The 17,720-nt window shown below is 54.4% G+C and overlaps 2 protein-coding genes across 2 annotated transcripts in view; both read right to left on the bottom strand.

Annotated features, from left to right (window-relative positions):
* Nucleotides 1-17,720, bottom strand: part of SLC35B3 (solute carrier family 35 member B3) — a 301,880-nt gene that overhangs the window by 32,726 nt on the left and 251,434 nt on the right. The window lies entirely within an intron of this gene.
* Nucleotides 1,740-17,566, bottom strand: CAGE1 (cancer antigen 1). Its single transcript, XM_049765200.1, has 13 exons — nucleotides 17,459-17,566; nucleotides 15,966-16,053; nucleotides 13,603-13,980; nucleotides 13,398-13,462; nucleotides 10,518-11,549; nucleotides 9,617-9,772; nucleotides 9,399-9,515; nucleotides 8,614-8,694; nucleotides 8,173-8,280; nucleotides 7,476-7,580; nucleotides 6,162-6,232; nucleotides 3,815-3,883; nucleotides 1,740-1,761 (listed from the first exon to the last, which is right to left on the bottom strand). The coding sequence occupies exons 1-13, from the start codon at nucleotides 17,564-17,566 to the stop codon at nucleotides 1,740-1,742; spliced, it is 2,400 nt and encodes a 799-aa protein (XP_049621157.1).

The raw sequence follows: 17,720 nt of genomic DNA, 5'->3' as shown, positions 1-17,720 counted from the left end.
CGGAGCAGGAACCGGAGTGGCCGCCGCCGCCGCCGCCGCCGTCGCCGAAGCGGAATGGCGTTGCGCGCGCAGCATCCGGGCGCCGCGGCAGGCGGGGGCGGGGCGCGCACGGCCCGGCCACGCCACGCTCGCCGGCAGGCCCCGCCCCCGCACGGGCCTCGGCCGCCGGCCGCGCCCCTCCGCGCGCGCCACGCCCTCCCCGGCCGCCGGCCACGCCCCTCGCCGCGCCGCGCCGCGCCGCGCCCTCCCCGGCCGCGAGCCACGCCCCCGCCGCGGCCGCTCGGCGCTGACGTGGCCGCGCGGCGCCCGGCCGCTCGGCTCCCGCGAGATTCCGGCGAGCTCCTCGCGAGAGCGGCCCCGAGGCGCGCGCAGGCGGCGTTTTCCTGCGTCCCGCCCCGCCCCGCCCCGCCCCGCGCCCGACGCCGAGGCGCTCCGGCCAACGGCCGCCGCCGCTGCTTCCTCTTCGCACGCCTGAGCGCAGCAGCAAGCAGCCGGCCCCGCCGCCGGGGCCCGGGGCCCGTCGCCACCGCGCCTCACGCACCTTGCCGGCCGCCTCCGGCCGGGCCGCGGACCGCCCACTCAGCCAGTCACTCAGTCAGTCCGTCAACCAGTCCGTCAGTCCAGTCAGCCAGCCCAGTCAATCCAGAGTCAGTCCACTCAAGTCGATCAATCAGTCCACACAGTCCAGTCAGTCAGTCAGTCCAGCCAGTCAAATCAGTCACTCCACACAGTCGAGTCCAGACAGTCAGTCAGCCCAGTCAATCCAGAGTCAGTCAGCCAGCCAGTCCGTCAGTCAGTCAGTCCACTCAAGTCGGTCAGTCCACACAGTCCAGTCAGTCCGTCAGTCAGTCCACTCAGTCAGTCCACTCAAGTCGATCAGTCCACACAGTCCAGTCAGTCAGTCCACTCAGTCCAGCCAGTCAGCCCAGTCAGTCAGTCCAGCCAGTCAGCCAGCCTCAGTGGCCCACAGAAGTCCCTCCCGCTGCGACCGTGGGCACCATCTCCGGCCTCGCTCGGGGCTGTGTGCACGTGCGCGAAGACCCACCCAGAGCGCTCCAGGGACCCGGGCGGGCCACGCGCGAGGCCCCTTCCTCAGGACACGTCCGCCCTGGCTCCCCGGCCTGTGGCGTCCACGCCCACGGGGGACCCCTCAGCGGACCACTCGGCCGCTCTCCAAGGACACGGCCTGCAAGCGGGCGCACAGAGGTCTCGACGCCCCAGGGCAGCAAGCAGCCCCGCCGCTGGGTGGGCACCGCCGGTTGCGGCCCGGACTGCCCAGTCTGGCCTCAGCGGCCGACTGTGGACAGCACGATCCATCCTATTCCAGATCTGGCCCCTCCCACTCGGTGCCCAGGCACTGCCCGGCCGCACAGCATCCCAGCCGCCCCCTACATCGCTCTCTGGCACCTGCGCCCAGATCTGTCCACAAGGTGCGGCGGAGTGCCAGCATGATGGCCGGTGACACCACCTCCTGCCACAGAGGCAGAGGCGGGGGTGATGTCAGACGTGGGGGCAGGCGCCCCCTCAACTACCCGACTGCTGGGTTGGAGGGGTGGGGGGACCAGCGTGAAGAGTGTCGTTCGAAGGAAGCGGCTGGGGCGAGGCGGGCGGCAGCACACAGCACTCAGGAGTCCCACATGGAGGCTGTACCCGGTTATTGCTGCTTGCTGGGTTACACGGGAATGGGACTCTGGGCAGTGCTCGTCCGTGGCACCATCTTCCCCGCTAGTGACTCTGGGCTATGCCTTCAGTCCCCGCATCCTGTGGGAAAGAATGAACAGTCAGCAAAGGCGGCAGAGGAGAATTCAAAGGCTCCCGGGGCTGCTGTGTGCTCGGGTGGGCAGGGTCACAACACTGGCCCCAGGGGAGCCCCAGCCCAACTGTTCAAAGAAAAATCTTAAAAGATGAGCAAAAGGGGCTGGAGCAATAGCACAGCAGGAGGGCGTTTGCCTTGCACGTGGCTGACCCAGGACAGACAGACTGGGTTCAATCCCCAGCGTCCCATAGAGTCCCCCAAAGCCAGGAGCAATATCTGAGCACATAGCCAGGAGTAACCCCTGAGTGTCACCACTGTGGGCCCCCCCCCAAAAAAAAACGAGCAAAAAAGTTTTGGGGCCAGTGAGGTGGCACTAGAGGTAAGGTGTCTGCCTTGCCAGCGCTAGCCAAGGAAGGACCGCGGGACCGTGATTCGATCCCCCGGCATCCCATATGGGTCCCCCCCAAGTCAGGGGCAATTTCTGAGCACTTAGCCAGGAGTAACCCCTGAGCATCAAACAGGTGTGGCCTGAAAAAAAACAACAAAAAAAAGTATCAAGTATCATTACTCCTGCCTCTGCTCAGGAATTCCTCATAGCAGGGGGACTGTATGGGATGCCAGGGATTGAACCCAAGTCAGCTGTATGCAAGGCAAATGCGCTACCCCCGTACGACTGCTCTGACCCCTCTACTGTGATTTGGGGGTGTTCCCTAGGAGCCCAGGCTGGTGGGTCACTGCCAGGGTTCACAAGCATGGCACTGCTGCTGAGGCCCCATGATGTCAGGGATCCTAGGCCCACCTGGCAGTGCTGGGCTTCCAGACCTGCACCTCTGATGCTCAGAGAACCGCACGGTGCTGGAAATGGAACCTAGGTTGGCCACTTGCCAGGCTTGCACTTAACTGCGGTACAGTCTCTTGGCAGGGAGCAGAGTGGGAGGACTAAATTCGATGTCTGCGTGCAGAGCCTGCCCTCCAGGCCCTGGTGCGCCATAGAATCCATTTCTACCAGCTTCCAGGGAGGGTCAGAGGGCAGGAAGAAATCCAGAAGGACTAGGCGTGACCAGGACGAAAACCAGAGGGACTAGGTTAAAGTTTCTCAGTGGGTGACTGTTGTTCCTGGTTAAGTAAGACTTAAATAAGATGCCGCTGTTCCCAGCCTGCTGTGAAAACCTCCCACACTGCTACGAGAGCAAAAGAACAAAAAACACAGCTGTGGCCAGACTGTGAGATCCTGAGCCCAGACGGGACAGAGCTGCTGACAGGATCCTACTGGTGGGGCAACTGCAGGCTCTAGGGCTGAATGAGAAGTCTCCCACCACCCCCCAAAGCCTCAGCAGCCGATGCAGGGGTCAGGGAAGCTGTGGCAGCCTGAGCTAGATGCTCGCCCCCTCCCTGGGAGAGGCACTGGGAGCAAATGTCCGGAGCAGCAAGACACGCAAAGGGCCTTCTGAGAGCGATTCCAGAAACCAACTGCGCACTCGGCAACGCAGGACAGATCTGTGCTCTTACACTAGAGCCAGGTCTTGCTGCTGTAGGTGGAGGCTTGGGGACAGCTATCACAGCACTGTGCGTATCCTCACCCCAACAAGGAGCACAGCAAGAGGAGAAGGAGCCCCACTGAGCTCCCGCGACACTCTGGGGTGGGGGCGCCAGATCACCGTGTCCCACCACAGGGAAAGGTCGATTGTCCCATCGCTTCAGAAGAGCAGATCTGCGAAAGGGGTTTGCACACAGACACCAGAGCCTCTATGCTAACGAACTCCCAAAATAGGCCACAAGGGTGAGCCAATGTGGTTCTGAGACTGGCACCGGCAGAAAGACGAGGACAGAGGACAGAATTCTGCTTCCCTGCCTTCCCGAGTCTTCCTCAGAGGAGCAGGAGTGCCTGAGACCCAGGAACTGACTAGGGAGGGCCCACCCCAGCACTCCTGCCAAGCAGGCTTACAGCGAGCGGGTTGTTTCTCCTTTGTGTGAGCAGAAAGTTTTCTGTGCTGCACTGCTACCAGTTGCACGGTTTTTAAAGCCAGAGCACTGTTTCTTAGAAAAAGACACACTCACCTTCGTTTCCTGGCTCTCTCTCTAGGTCTCCTGATCAAATTCTCCAAATGTTTGTTTCTCTCTTCCAAACTGAAGGAAGAAACGGTGGAATTTTACAACGAGTCGACTTTGCACATCAACATGTAAGATTTGCTCTGAGATGGCATGGAGAAGGGACAGGGCTGTACTTCTAGGATTGAACTCAATTGCGTTTTGAGCACTATTCGTTCTGGATGTTCCTTATCGTGTATGTGGCAACCAAACACGTACTTCCAAGCTGTGACTGGCCTGTACAGTGGTATTCACTTACAACTTAGTTCATATTCCAGTGCAGCTGTTTGGGGGCTGGAGAGCTAGTGCAGCAAGTAAAGCACTTGCCTCTCATGCAGCCAACCTGGGTTTAATCCCTGGGCACAGACCAGAAGTGAGTCCTGAATATTGCTGGCTGTGGCCCAAAGAGGCAAAGTAAATCAATGTGGTGATTTTGTTGGGCTTACAGGTGTCACTGCTTTCGCCTTTGTTTGGGGTCACACCCTCCTATCGGATTTGCGGATTCTCTGCCAGCAACTATTTGGGGTGGAAATATTACTCTGGAGAGAAGAGCCAATGGCAGGCTGAGCTCCAGGACAGGTTGGGAGCCCCATGCTGGATGTGGGCACTGGGATGCCCATGGCCCACCTGGCACACTAGCTCATGTGCCTGGGAGAGGGGTCTTGGCATCAGATCATCACTAAAAAGCATCCAAGTAAACGCAGACATGGGGTCACAACTAGCAGCCAGTACAGTGATGTTTCTAGGACTCAGATACCAGAATCTTCTTCAACACACACTAAAATGAATCACTGGGATGAAATGAATCACTGAAACAATCCCTGGAATAAGTTTCTGATCTAGTACTGAAAGGGCCAGAGTTAAGAGGCGCAGGAACTTGCTTTGTATGTGACCGATCCCAGTCCAATCCCAGCACCAGAAATGTTCTTCTGAGTGCTTCCAAATTGAACTTGAGCACCGAGCACACCCCACGCCCTCCCAACAAAACCCAAATGTTAAGACTCACTGGAGCCTTGCTGGTGGTCTGGAGTAGGTCCCCAGCTTCATGGCCCCTGACCACCTACCTATGGTGGATCCAGCCACTAAACATACCAACGAAAAGAATAACTGGGGCCCTGAAACAGAGTCCAACATACAGCTCTCCATCATTCTGTAAACACTGGGTTATGGTTTTGTGACCTTTCATGAGACTGAGAGCATGCACTGGCTGAGCTTTCCTGGTTATTCCAGGGAGGAATCTGATTGTATTTGTATTCCTGAGCATATGACCACCTACCTGCTCCTCCCTTCTGACTTCCTATTTCCCCAAACCTAGTTGATATAAATGGGCACACATATTCCTTCAAGGGCCACTGTGCTGGGTGGGGTGGGCTCCCAGGGCCTCACTGTACACGGCAGTGCTTGGGGGACCCTAAGTGTGAGAGGCGGAACCCCGGGGCCTCTTGTGGGCCAGCCATGGGTTCTGCACTGCACTGGCACCTCCCTGCTAAGACAACCGCTAGGACAACCACCTTAGAGCTCAGGAGCTTCCTTGGCAACTGCAACGAGAGCTGCTGCCCAGCCCGGCCCGGCCCGGCCATCCCATTCTGGGTCTTTTCCAAACTATCGCCAAACTCCAATAAAGACGTTGCCTGCTACAATGTTCATAGTGGCTTTATTCATAAGAGCTAAAACACGGAGCAAGCAAATGCCTGCTGGCTGTGTGGACAGCAAGCACAGGTACCACGGCATGTGGAAGGCTCCCGTAAGGCTGTCCATGGGCGCAGACCACACTCCCATGCCACAGCAGGCCCTGGCACAGCCAGGGCCACTCACGGGAAGTTGCTCAGCGGGAAATGCTCTTCTCAGGAAGAAGCAAACATGGACTTCCTGAGCCCAGTTGCCCACTCTGCCACCTGTGCCCAGAAGGCCCGACGCAGGAAAAGTGATTGTTCTGGGGGAGCTGTCTCAGGTGAGAGCAGGGGTTTGGCCTGCATAGCATCCGTGAATTTGGGAGCAGGTGGAGAAAAAGAAGCGTCAGACACGCTCACAGACTCTGCGGACCCCAGACGTTGCTGGGCAAACCCTCACTGTAAGGGGAGTCATGTCCTAAGTGCTGCAGATCATTTCACTGGGCTCTCAAGAGGGCTCCAGGCACATCTGACATTTCCCCCCCCCCCCCCGACTCCCGACCTCCCCCTCAAATGAAAGCGAGCACTGAGGTGACATGACAGCACAGATGCTGATGGGAATGAGGGAGGAGAGGGGGCTTCCCCAAAGAGAACAGGAAACAGGCTGCTCAGCAGGGGCTGAGCGTGCAGGAAGCGTGTCGACTTACTGCGTGATGTGAGAGTGTGAGACGGCAAGCCTCCGGTCCGCACACTCGATGATCTCCTCGTAGGACGCCACCTTGAAGGGAAGCCAGATGTTACACACCCTCCGGTTCCAGGGGCTTTGGGAGTTATTTCAGGTTAAGCACCTAATCCCACACCCAGAGATGCTGTCAGACACAATTCTCGTGCTGACCACACAGGGAAGCCACCATCCAGAGAGAAAGAAGCCAGTCTCCCCTGCCTCTGTGGACTCCCGATGGGGACAAAGCAGCAATTCTGAGTGCTGGCCCAAACACCACTGTTCTGGCCATGGTCAGCACCATGGGCCTGAGACTGGCTGGGGCCAGCCCAGATGCTGAACCAGAACTGGAGCTCAGGAGGATCTGTAATCACCCCAAGGGGAAGTCACCTTCCATAAAAGATAACCCACACACACACACAAATCCCCAGGCCTCCCTCTTGCTGAGAGGCTGGGCATGCCACAAAGCCTGGAGGACTGAAAGACAACAGTGACAATGGGGTCAACAGCTTGAGTTCTTTCATTGTCAAGATTTCTCATTCTACACCCATGGTTCTGTTTTATTTTGTTTTGATGTTCTTTTTGTTTTTGTTTTGTTGGTTTTTGGAGTTTTTTTTGTTTGTGTGTTTTTGAGCAAACTTGGCTGTACTCAAGGTTTACTTCTGGTTCTACACTCACAGATCATTCCTGGCATTGCTCATCTCTTTCAGAAAGAACATCATTTTAGTAGGCCAGAGCATTAGCACAGTGGGGAGGCATTTACCTTGAACGCAGCTGATCCAGGCTTGATCCCTGCCATCCCATAGGGTACCCCAGCCTGCCAGGAATGATCACTGATTTCCGAGAGCAGAACCAGGAGTAACCCCTAAGAATCACCAGGTGTGGCCCCAAAACAACAACAAAAAAAAAAAAAGAAAGAAAGAGGGGTCAGAGCAATAGCACAGCAGTGGGGCATTTGCCTTGCACGCAGCAGATCCAGGACGAACCTGGTTTGATCCCGGGGGTCCCATATGGTCCCCTGAGCCAGGAGCAATTTCTGAGAGCATAGCCAGGAGCATCTCCCCTTTTTCTCTGTTTAGTAGTAACCCCTGAACGTCACGGGTGTGCACCCCCCCAAAAAAAAAAGGCAAAAGTAAGAAAGAACAACATTTCCATCAGAAAAGGTGTACCTTGGGCAGTGGGGCCAAGGTTCTTGCCTTGCACATGGCCGACCCCTATTCCATATCCCAAACCACCCTAACGCACTACAGGAGTCCTGAGCACCACCAAGTAGGACCCACCCTCCCACCCTGAGCTGTACCTTCTCTGTCAAACTGCCCACGTGTCTCTGACACTTGTCCTTTTCCTCGATGAGTCTGTGGCAGTGGCTCTTTTTGGACGCCATTAGACTTTCCAACTTGGTGATCTACAGAGAAACAGCAGGATGCGAGCTGATATGTTTGTTTGTTGCAAGGCCCGACCACAACCCTCAGCACTGAATTGTTTCTTCTTCATGATGCTGCCTTTACCTATAAGAACACCTATTGATTGTTTGATTGATTGATTAGTTTTTGGGCCACACCCAGCAGTGCTCAGGGGTCACTTCTGGCTCTGCACTCAGAAATCACCGCTGGCAGGCTGGGGGACCTTATGGGATGCCGGGAATTGAACCGGGTCCTTCCCGGTCAGCTGCATACAAGGCAAACGCTCTGCCGCTGTGCTATCTCTCCGGCCCCATATTGTTGGGTTCTATTGGGGGGGGGGGCACACCCAGCTGTGCTCAGTGCATAGGAATCACTCCTTGGGGACTGGGGAACCATAGGAGTTTCTGGGAACTGAACCCATGTCCGCCATGTGCAACGCAATTGCCCTCCCTGCTGTACTATTGCTCTGGCCCCTTTCCAGACAAACATCTGGGAAATAGAAATCAATGGACAACGTTTTGTTCCAGACCTGCTGGGCCCAGGGCTGATGGGGAGACAGTAAGTAGCTTGGGGTGGGGATGTGGGTGTACTCACCAGGAAATCCACCTTCTGGTTTAACAGGTGGTACATCTGCAGCCTGGACTCCAGCAAGATGGGCACTTCTCTGATGCTCCTTGCATCACTCCAATCAAAGTTTGCCACCTGGGATCAGAGGCATCTGTGTTTACTCCCCACACCTTCCCTTCCCACTCCACATTTGAGGCTAAGTACTTGGACCATAAAGGTTCCTGAGTGAACAGGATAGAAACAACACACACGATAAGATACGATAAAAACAAAAAGAGGTGCAATACCGAAAACAGATACGAAGAGTGGAAACTAAGAGAAATTTCCACAAGGTGTTTGCTTTGCATTCAGCCAACCCAAGTTCAGTCCCTGGCATCCCAATATGATACCCTAAGCATCACCAGTAGTAATTCCTGGATGCAGAGCTAGGAGTCACCCCTGAGGAAAAAAATGATCCATGGTAAACACAAGACTCACCTGGACTGGAAATGCTTTTCTGTGAGCAACCAACTCTTTGAACACCATGATTCTCTCTTTGTGTTTCAGCAGCTGTGAAGGAAAGAAAAGGAAGCAGCTTAGCTCAGAGGAGAGGCCAGAAGCCACGAGGACCATACAGGACAAAGACCAGGCCGTGGGCCACCCACACTCAGCTCCAAAGTCAGCCCTGTCCAGACCCCTCCCCACTACCCCATCCTCTAGCAGCAACCCAGACTCCATCCCTGGCACCACATCTGGACCCTGGAACCACAAGGGTCACGGTGAGACAGAACCAGGACAGTGCCTTGAGTGCTCTGGATTGGCCCAGACACTCTCCAAAAGTTTTAGAGGCCAGATAGCACAGCGGTAGGGCAATTGCCTTGCATGCAGTTGACCTGGGACAGATGGACCCAGGTTCGATTCCTGGCATCCCAATAACCCCTGAGTACCTCCAGGTGTGGGAAAAAAAAAGGAAGAACGTTTTTAGCAGGTGAGGCAGATAAATGAATGTTCTGCAACAGCAGTGGGCAGAGATGCCCAGGACTGCCTCAGGGGACTGTATGTGGTACCAGGGATCAAACGGGGTTGATGGCTTGCAAGGAAAGTGCCTTAAACCCTGTAACAGATGCCACCTCTAACGATGGGCAAAGCAAAGCTGGTCTCACTCCCACCCCAGAACCCGCTCCTTGGAAGCCTTTTACTTCACGAATTTCCTCATACGTTGCCACCCCTTCTCCTTAACGTTTTTCTTTGCAGAGGGAGGGTGAGTTCAGCACCTCTTTATCTAAAAGTTTCTTCTTCAGCTGGAAGCGCTTTCGCCTCTGCACCACCGACTCGTCCTCGCTCAAGCTGTGCTTGCCCCAGTCTGAGTCCAAGTCTGGAGAGCCGAGGCCCTGTGGGGAGGCCAAAACATCGTGTGGATGTGTCAGTGGACAGATTGGGAAGACAGGACAGGAAGGATGGGGCCAGGCAGGCCTGCGAGAGCCATCCCTACCTGGCAGCCGAGGAAGTGCACCATCTGTTCCAGGGTGCTGTGGATCTTGGCGGCCAGCGGTGAATCCTTTCGTGTGTAGGGGGGACTTGGGCTTCCCTGCTGCCCACGAGAGGGGCTCAGGGGCTGCGCTTCATCCCGAACACAGTCTGCTGCAGGCTGGGGAAGACAAACACCCAGCGCCACTTTCTGAGCAAACTGCTGAGCAAATGGAGGCTGAGAAAAGGGATGTGGTGAGGCCTGAGGGGAGAAGGGCTCTGAGGGAATAGAGGTAGGGGATTCTGGGTGGTGTTGGGGGCGGGGACTGTGTCTATTTGGACCATGAACCAACACTGCTGTGGCATGTCACCCGAATAGGGGACACATTCCCCAATTTCACCCCAGGACCCTTTTATCTTCAGCAATGACCAAAGGCCCTGGGTAGTCTGCTGGTATGAGTTATTTGTGTCTGGAACCACAGTGCTGGAAATGAGAACTGAGAGCCCTAAAATGTTTGCATTGGGCCAGGGAGGGTATGGGGGGCGATGTGTGTGTCCAGGCACTTCTCGGCATCAGCTGACCTCAGTTAGATCCCTTCAGGCTAAGCCCTGAGCTCAGTACATGAGGCCCCAGAACTAACACTGAGTGATAATAAACTCATAAACAAACTTCTTTTTCAAGGGCAACCTCACAAGATCCTCACACACTCGCACCCAAGGGGCGGCCCCCAAGCCCCCAGGACCACCAGGAGGGGAGAAACAGTGACTCCAAAGTGACCAGGAACCAAGGAGATTCCCCTAATCTTCCCTGTTTATTGCGACGAGCTTTCTGTGGATCAACACACATGATTCCAGTCCTGCTTCCCCAGCCTGCCGGGCACTCCGCACCCAGTCCTAAGAGGCCCTTCTGTACGGCCTGTGCCCACCTGGGCGGCTGCCTTTGTGCCGTCAGACTCGAGCTCCTCCAGTGGTCTCCAGGGTGGCAATTGCCTGCGCTGGCTCGCCACCTGCAGCTGCAGTCTGGCATTTTCCTTCGCCACCTGGTGGATCTGCTCCTGCAGCTGGCGACTCCGCGTGGTCTCCTTCTCTGACAGACTCTGCAGACTTGCCACCTGGGCCCCCAGCTCCTCCAGCCGGGACTGCACGTGCGCCTGCTGCTTCTGGTCTTCCTTCTGGTGCTCCTGCAGCGCTTCCTGCAGGGCCAGCAGCTCCTGCTCACGTGCCTGCTTCTCCCTCTGCAGCAAGTGCTGAGTGCAGGACTTCGACTCCTCCAGCTCCCCTCGGAGCTGCTGCAGTTGCTTGGCCTCTGCCTCCTGGGCGCTCAGGCTCAGTCTCTCGCTCACCTCCACTTCCGCCAGGTACTTCTCCTGCAGGTGCACGTAGCTGGCCTTGACGGTCTTGAGCTTGAGCTCCAGCGTCTGCTTGTCCTGCTGGGCCTCCTGGAGGTGCTTCTGGGTGTCATCCAGGACCGCATGCAGCTCCTGTAGGCTGTGTTCGGCCTCATTCTTCTCTATCACGGCCTGGTACTTGTCCTCGATCAGCGCTTCCATGCTCTCCTTCAGATTGCCCACAACACCCACGAGCATCTGCTGCTTGGCAGCCGCGGCCTGTAGCTCTGTGACCTTCCATTCCAGCTGCGTGTTGTTGCACTGCAGGTTCTGGATGCGGGAGCGCTGCTCGCGGTTGGCCAGCCGCAGGTGCTGCAGGACCTGGTTCAAAGCCAGGCCCGCCTCCTCCTCCTCTTCCACCGCAGCCTCCGGGGGATGCTCCTCGCTGCCCTCCGAGTCAGAATTCAGGGCCTTGAGGCGGGAGAAGCCCTTACTGCAGGAAGTGCCTGTGGACCAGGTGGAGGGGTGCCTGGAATTCTCCCTGTTCTCGTCCATGGCCTCCTGAGGGACCCTGACCACCATCCTGGAACTCGTCCTGAGATTCTGAACCTTGTGGGAAGAACCAGCGACCTGTAAATAGCAGCAAATGGAGTGAAGTGAGAGAGGGTGAGCAAAGAGCCCAGAATTAGAGCAAGTGGACACCCCAGCCCCTTCCAGGGCTTCCTGATCTGTGTTCCTACGGACAACCTCCCAGCAAAGGTCCTTCAGTGCCAATGCCAAGAACCAACTTACACCTACCACAGACCCATTACTCAACATGTTATCATACTGCTGGGGACAGCAGTCTGGGCCTCCCACTTGCAAGACCACTGTCAGTGTCTCTGCTGAGACACATCCTCAGCCCTGCCACACCCAGTTTGTTTGTTTTTGTTTTTGGGTCACACCCAGCAGAACTCGAGGTTACTCCTGACTCTGCTCAGAAATCACTCCTGGCAGGCTCAGAGGACCATATGGGATGCCGTGGATCAAACCTGGGTCTATCCTGGGTTGGTCACGTGCAAGGCAAATGCCCTACCAATGTGCAATCGCTCTGCTTCTGTTTTAGTTTAAGACAGGGGTTTCAAACTCAATTTACCTGGGGGCCGCAGGAGGCAAAGTCGGGGTGAGGCAGGGCCGCATAAGGGATTTCTCAATTTACCTGGGGGCCGCAGGAAGCAAAGTCGAGGTGAGGCAGAGCCGCATAAGGGATTTCACAAAAAAAAAAAGGGACAGCGGGCACTAGGCGCAAAGTATTCATGATTATTCGCTTACCGAATATTCGCAATAAAAAATCGCATTAAACATTTGCATACCCCGAACAGAACTGCTCGGGGTATGCGAATGTTTAATGCTATTTTTTCTTACTAATGCGATTTTTATTGCGATTATTCGGTAAGCGAATTATCGAGAATACTGCGATATTTGAAGGCCGGCCATGGGCCACAAAATGTCGTACGGAGGGCCTGGAGAGATAGCACAGCGGCGTTTGCCTTGCAAGCAGCTGATCCAGGACCAAAGGTGGTTGGTTCAAATCCCGTTGTCCCATATGGTCCCCCATGCCTGCCAGGAGCTATTTCTGAGCAGACAGCCAGGAGTAACCCCTGAGCAACGCTGGTGTGGCCCAAAAACTAAAAAAAAACTAAAAAAAAAAAAAAAGTCGTACGGAGGGCTGCAAATGGCCAACGGGCCGCGAGTTTGAGACCCCTGGTTTAAGACAAAACCCACATCTTTCTTTCTTTTTTATAAAGCACATTTAGACCACACAGCACACATGAGAGATGTAGGACATCTTTGTGGTATGAGCACCTGGGAATCCTAATCAAAGAGCTTGTCCAATCGTCATTCTCCAGAAATCATCTCTCTGGGAAGCTGCTTCCTGACAAAGGGAAAAGGACACCTGGGGACGGAGACAGACACACGCCACTGCAGTTCCTGACTCCCATGACTTCCCTTTTCAGAGTAAAACTACTACGTATGTAGTGACCCTGAGAGCCTTGAAGGACACGAGTGCCGTCCAGTTCCAAGCAGTCAGAGGGCAAACACCCCTTTGGTGTGAGAAGTATTTTCTGGACAGCAAGAAAAATCCCAGAAACATCTAAAGCTTTTTTGTTTTTGCCTTGGGGCCACAGCTGATAGTGCTCAGGGGACATGTGGATCAGACTGGGGCCTCCTGCACTCAAGCCAGCTCAGCAGGCTCTTCAGACCCCCAGTTTTTGGTGGTAGGTAATGGGACACCTTGGTCTGTTTTCCTCTTCTTACTTTTCCTTACTGTAAATCTCACTACCGGCCAATTTCATTCGGCAGATATCAAAGTTCACACAGCTCAACACTCCGAGAAGACACTGCCTTGCCCAAAGGCCCACACAAAGCCAGGACCCCCAAGAAGGGCAAATCTCCCTGCTTCCTTGACTGAATGAAAATGCTTCTTCATCGCCTCACCTCCCAACCCCACAGGCTCCCGCCCAGTCCCTGGAACTGCTGAAATGACTCAGAGGTCAGGTACTCTGAGAGGACAAACCCCTTCAATAGCCACAAGTCCCACCCGTCCATCAGTGTTCTAAGTGTTAAGAGTACTCGGACGACACAGGTCAAAGCTACTCTCCGTCCACGTGGCTACTCGGTACCCAGTATCCACTTTCCTTACTCAGGTGGCTGCAAGGCTGGCTGTGAGGGGGGACAAACTCCAGGGAGTCCCCCCAGCTGTGGGCCTGCGACCTGTTTCGGGGCAGCTGTCTGACAGGCACACTGGGCTGCATGTTCTCACTGGCAGCCATGCTCCCCTGCCTTGAGCTGGCTTCCTTGGAGTAGGCCTCGTCACAGCAGGTGTCCTTCTGCACAGGGCCTTCTGCATGGGGCAAGTTGTCAGCCCGCGTGGGACAAGTCTCTGGGAATGCCACATTCTCGTCGTGAAAGGCCTGTAAGCAATGGTATTTGCACAGGTGTGCATACTGACTGAAGGGAGACGTGTGGCTGCTGACAGGCTGGGTTACTGCCGTCTGGGAGCCAGCTTCCACATGGCTGTCTGAGGAGGCAGAGAAGAAGGAAGAATTAGCTGGTCGTTGGGCCGGGTGCTATCCGGCTATTTATAACACCGTCCACGGAGGCCTCTGAAGAATTAGAAACATGTCAGCAACTAATGGTTTGGCATTGGCATGGCTTTGCACTAACAAGCACCACAAGGCATGCTATTCTTTGATCAACCAGAGCTCGGACCACGGACCGGCTGCTTCTTCACTGGACCACAGTGGAGCACTTGGGTCCCACTCACGGCAGTATTCCCTTTGCTGTTTGTCACAATCCCTGACCCCCAAACAGAGCTTCGCAAAGAAGGCATTCTCGGAAGGTCTGGGTCAGGTTTCCTAGCGGGACGCTGGGTTCTCCCAAGGCTGTGATATCCGAAATACATTGACATCCCCTCTCCAATGTCAAAATAGGACTTGGTAGGGATCTTGGGCCACGTGCCCAGTTTCAGACTGTCAGGGATTTCTTTTTCTAAATACAGCCTGCAGAGGGCAGGCTGCACCTGGTATAAAGGAAGAGTTGGGTTAAAGCTCATGTGGCTTCAAACAAGATGGTTCAAGTACTGCACCGGGACAGCACACAGGCCGTCACATAAGAAAATGCCGAGAAAACAGTCGGCACTTTGGGAGAGAACAGTGGGCCAGTGCAAAGCAAAGGGCACTTCAGCTGCTTCAGTGGATGGGGACAGATACCCAGGAAAGTTACAGGGACAGCAGAACTTGCAACACCATCCCAGGAAGAAGACAGACCAATGGTGCCTTCAGAGCTCACAGACCCAAGAAAACTACTGGAAGAGGTTTATTTGGTGGTGGTGGGGTGTTTTGGGGCCACACACAGCAGTTACTCCTGACCTTGCTCTCAGAAATCGCTCCTGGGAGGTCATATAGGATACCAGGGATAGAACCTGGGTCTATCCCGGGTCAGTTGCATGTAAGGCTAACACCCTACTGGTATGCTATCACTCTGGTCCTTGGAAGAGATATTCAATACATGCAAAAGAAGATTGATGGGAAAAAAAAATCGGAAAAAAATCAAAGACCTGTTCAAACAAAATGAAGACACTAAAGCAGAACCTGGAAAACAAAGTGGACCTCAAAAACATGGGCTGGGCCCGGAGAGATAGCACAGCGGTGTTTGCCTTGCAAGCAGGTGATCCAGGACCAAAGTTGGTTGGTTTGAATCCCAGTGTCCCGTATGGTCCCCCGTGCCTGCCAGGAGCTATTTCTGAGCAGACAGCCAGGAGTCACCCCTGAGCACCGCTGGGTGTGGCCCAAAAACCAAAAAAAAAACAAAACAAAAAAACAAAACAAAAAAAACAAAAAAACATGGGCCAAAAAATTACCGATAAAGTAAAGAAGGAACCAGAGTGATAGGCCAGCAGGTGAGGTCTCTACCTTGCATGGAGCCAACACAGGTTCTACCTGCAGCACCACACATGGGCACCGTTAGCAGAAGTGATCCCTGATTATTGCTTCTCATCTGTAAGAGAGAAGTGAAAGTCGCCCTTATTTAATGAGGAAAGGACTATTTTAGAGTTGGGATGTGGCCCTTGAGGCAGAGCACATGCCCAGACATGCCAAGATTTGTATTTTTTGCTGGTTTTATTTTTGTTTTTGGGACACACCCAGCGGCGCTCAGGGACTCCTCCTGGCTCTGCACTCAGAAATCACTCCTTGCAGACTTGGAGAACGATATGGGATGCCAGGAATAGAACTCGTGTCCGTCCAAGGTTGCAAAGGCCTGTATTTTTAAAGAGGCACAAGAGCCTCAGTTCCCCCCATCTATCTCCACTCCTACACGCCCCCCCCCCCACATACACACACCAGGAGCATAGCAGGGAGTGTGGACTCTAGAAAAGCTAAACTCAACCCTAGTCCACAGACCAGTCAACAGAAGTGCTGAGCATGGTGCTCAGCTATTGCTATTAGCATCAAAAAACACAAGAAAATCTTAGGTCCAGCCTGCCCGTTGCCATGGGATACTCACCACCTAAAAAGTTGTCCAGGGTGTTATAAATTTCTTCCGAGAGTGTGAGTTGTTCGCCTTCATTTTCCCGTTGGGCCTTCATTTCATTCTGTATAAATAAAACTTTATTTTTATCAAGCCCTTAAATACCAGAAGCATCTCCGAAAAGGCCTTTGAAAACCACCACATAACTTTCTGTTAGTTTTGCAGAGCTAGGATGCGCCATTTCCAGCACAGACAAGTTCTAGCCGGGATGTGCTATTTCTACAGCAGGTCCAGTTCCAGACCAGAGAGAAAGTGGAGATACAAACAAGTGAGCAGCAGGGGATTTTGGTTTCTCCATGCACACAAGCGTGAGGAGGTCTATTAGGTGTGATATGTCTAAATGATTGTGTACCTGCTTAATTTTCAGAGGACGGAGGGGCAGAGTGTCGGTAGGGAACTACGTATTTGCGGATTCAGTGGAAGCTGTACCAGGACCACCTCTTAGAATCTTGTCCTCTGTGACTGAGCTGTCGTGGCCCTGTACCCTGGCTGAATGAAGCCTCATCCCTCCTTTCTTCCTAGGTAACTTGACCTTACCTGCAAGACCCCACCCATTCCTGGGAGGGGTCTTGGAAAAGGTAGATAAAGTCTTTGACCCAGGGGTTAGTCTGGCCCTTTTGGTCTTTGGCCAGCATGGAGGTCAAAGGGAAGATGGCTGAAAGGAGTTAAGATGCAGAGCTAGCTAAGAATAGCAATTGCTTAAGAGGTTATGATATAGGCCACACATGTGGTGGATAGGGCATGAATAAAGCTGATGCTTCCTGATGCCTGTCTCTGGATGAGTCTGATTCCGCCATTCACCTAAACCTGGGACCCTCCAGCTGAATGGGGATTGCGGAGCCACGTGGCCTGGGATGGCAGAGAAAAATCCCTCCATCCATCCACCTCCATCATTAATTATTTAATGCAACAGCTGAACACCTCATGATGCAGCCAGAAACGACCAGTTTTCGCACTGCATGTGAACGAGTCTGCGAAGTGACGAAACAACGTGTCTGTCCTGGGCCCTCCTGCAGCCTGCTTCCCACATCCTCCAACCTAAGCAGGATGCTTGGGAGAACGAATTCTGCTTTTTTGTTTGTTTTGCTTTTTGTGCTACACTGGTAATGCTCAGGGGTTACTCCTGGCTATGCGCTCAAATATCACTCCTGGCGAGATAGCATGGAGGTGGGGTGTTTGGCTTGCATGCAGAAGGACGATGGTTCGAATCCTGGCATCCCATAGAGTCCCTGGAGCCTGCCGGGGGCGATTCCTGAGTGTAGAGCCAGGATGGCCCCTGAGTGCTGCCGGGTGTGACCCAAAAAGCATTTGGGAGACCATATGTGATACTGAGGGATTGAAGTGCAGTCCATCCTAGGTTAGCAAGTGCAAGGCAAACGCCCTGCCACTTGTGCCACTGCTCTGGCCCTGAGAAGGGATTCTGTGAATCTGCACCCTGCCCACTGCCAAAAACTGAAGAGCCGGCAAACCTGAGCCAAGTCTGAAGTTGTGCTGTTGGTTTCCATGTACAGGGGAGAGTCCCAGAGCACGGACTCTTCGGAAAGATTGCCCAGAGTGGTGACATCTTCTCCCGACATGCTGTTAACTGGCCGTCCACGAGCTGAAGACGACGGAACAGCCTCCTACTGAGATGGACAGTGTCTTTGAGAGAATCATTTCAACGTCTGAGCACATGCGAAAAGTCTACACCCTCCCTTCTCATGCTCATCTTTGGATTTCCAGGGCCAGTCC

Source organism: Suncus etruscus, chromosome 18 (genome assembly GCF_024139225.1).
Source record: "Suncus etruscus isolate mSunEtr1 chromosome 18, mSunEtr1.pri.cur, whole genome shotgun sequence".
Classification (NCBI taxonomy): domain Eukaryota; kingdom Metazoa; phylum Chordata; class Mammalia; order Eulipotyphla; family Soricidae; genus Suncus; species Suncus etruscus.
The sequence above is the reverse complement of the archived record's forward strand: the minus strand, read 5'-3'. Positions and strand labels throughout refer to the sequence as shown.

Coding starts and splice junctions, on each gene's coding strand:
- CAGE1 (XM_049765200.1), bottom strand. CDS start 17,566: ATGTCGGGAGAAGATGTCACCACTCTGGGCAATCTTTCCGAAGAGTCC. Junction 13,463..13,602: donor CCAGCCTTGCAGCCACCTGA/GTAAGGAAAGTG, acceptor TTGTCCTCTCAG/AGTACCTGACCTCTGAGTCA. Junction 9,773..10,517: donor GCACAAAGGCAGCCGCCCAG/GTGGGCACAGGC, acceptor TGTCTTCCCCAG/CCTGCAGCAGACTGTGTTCG.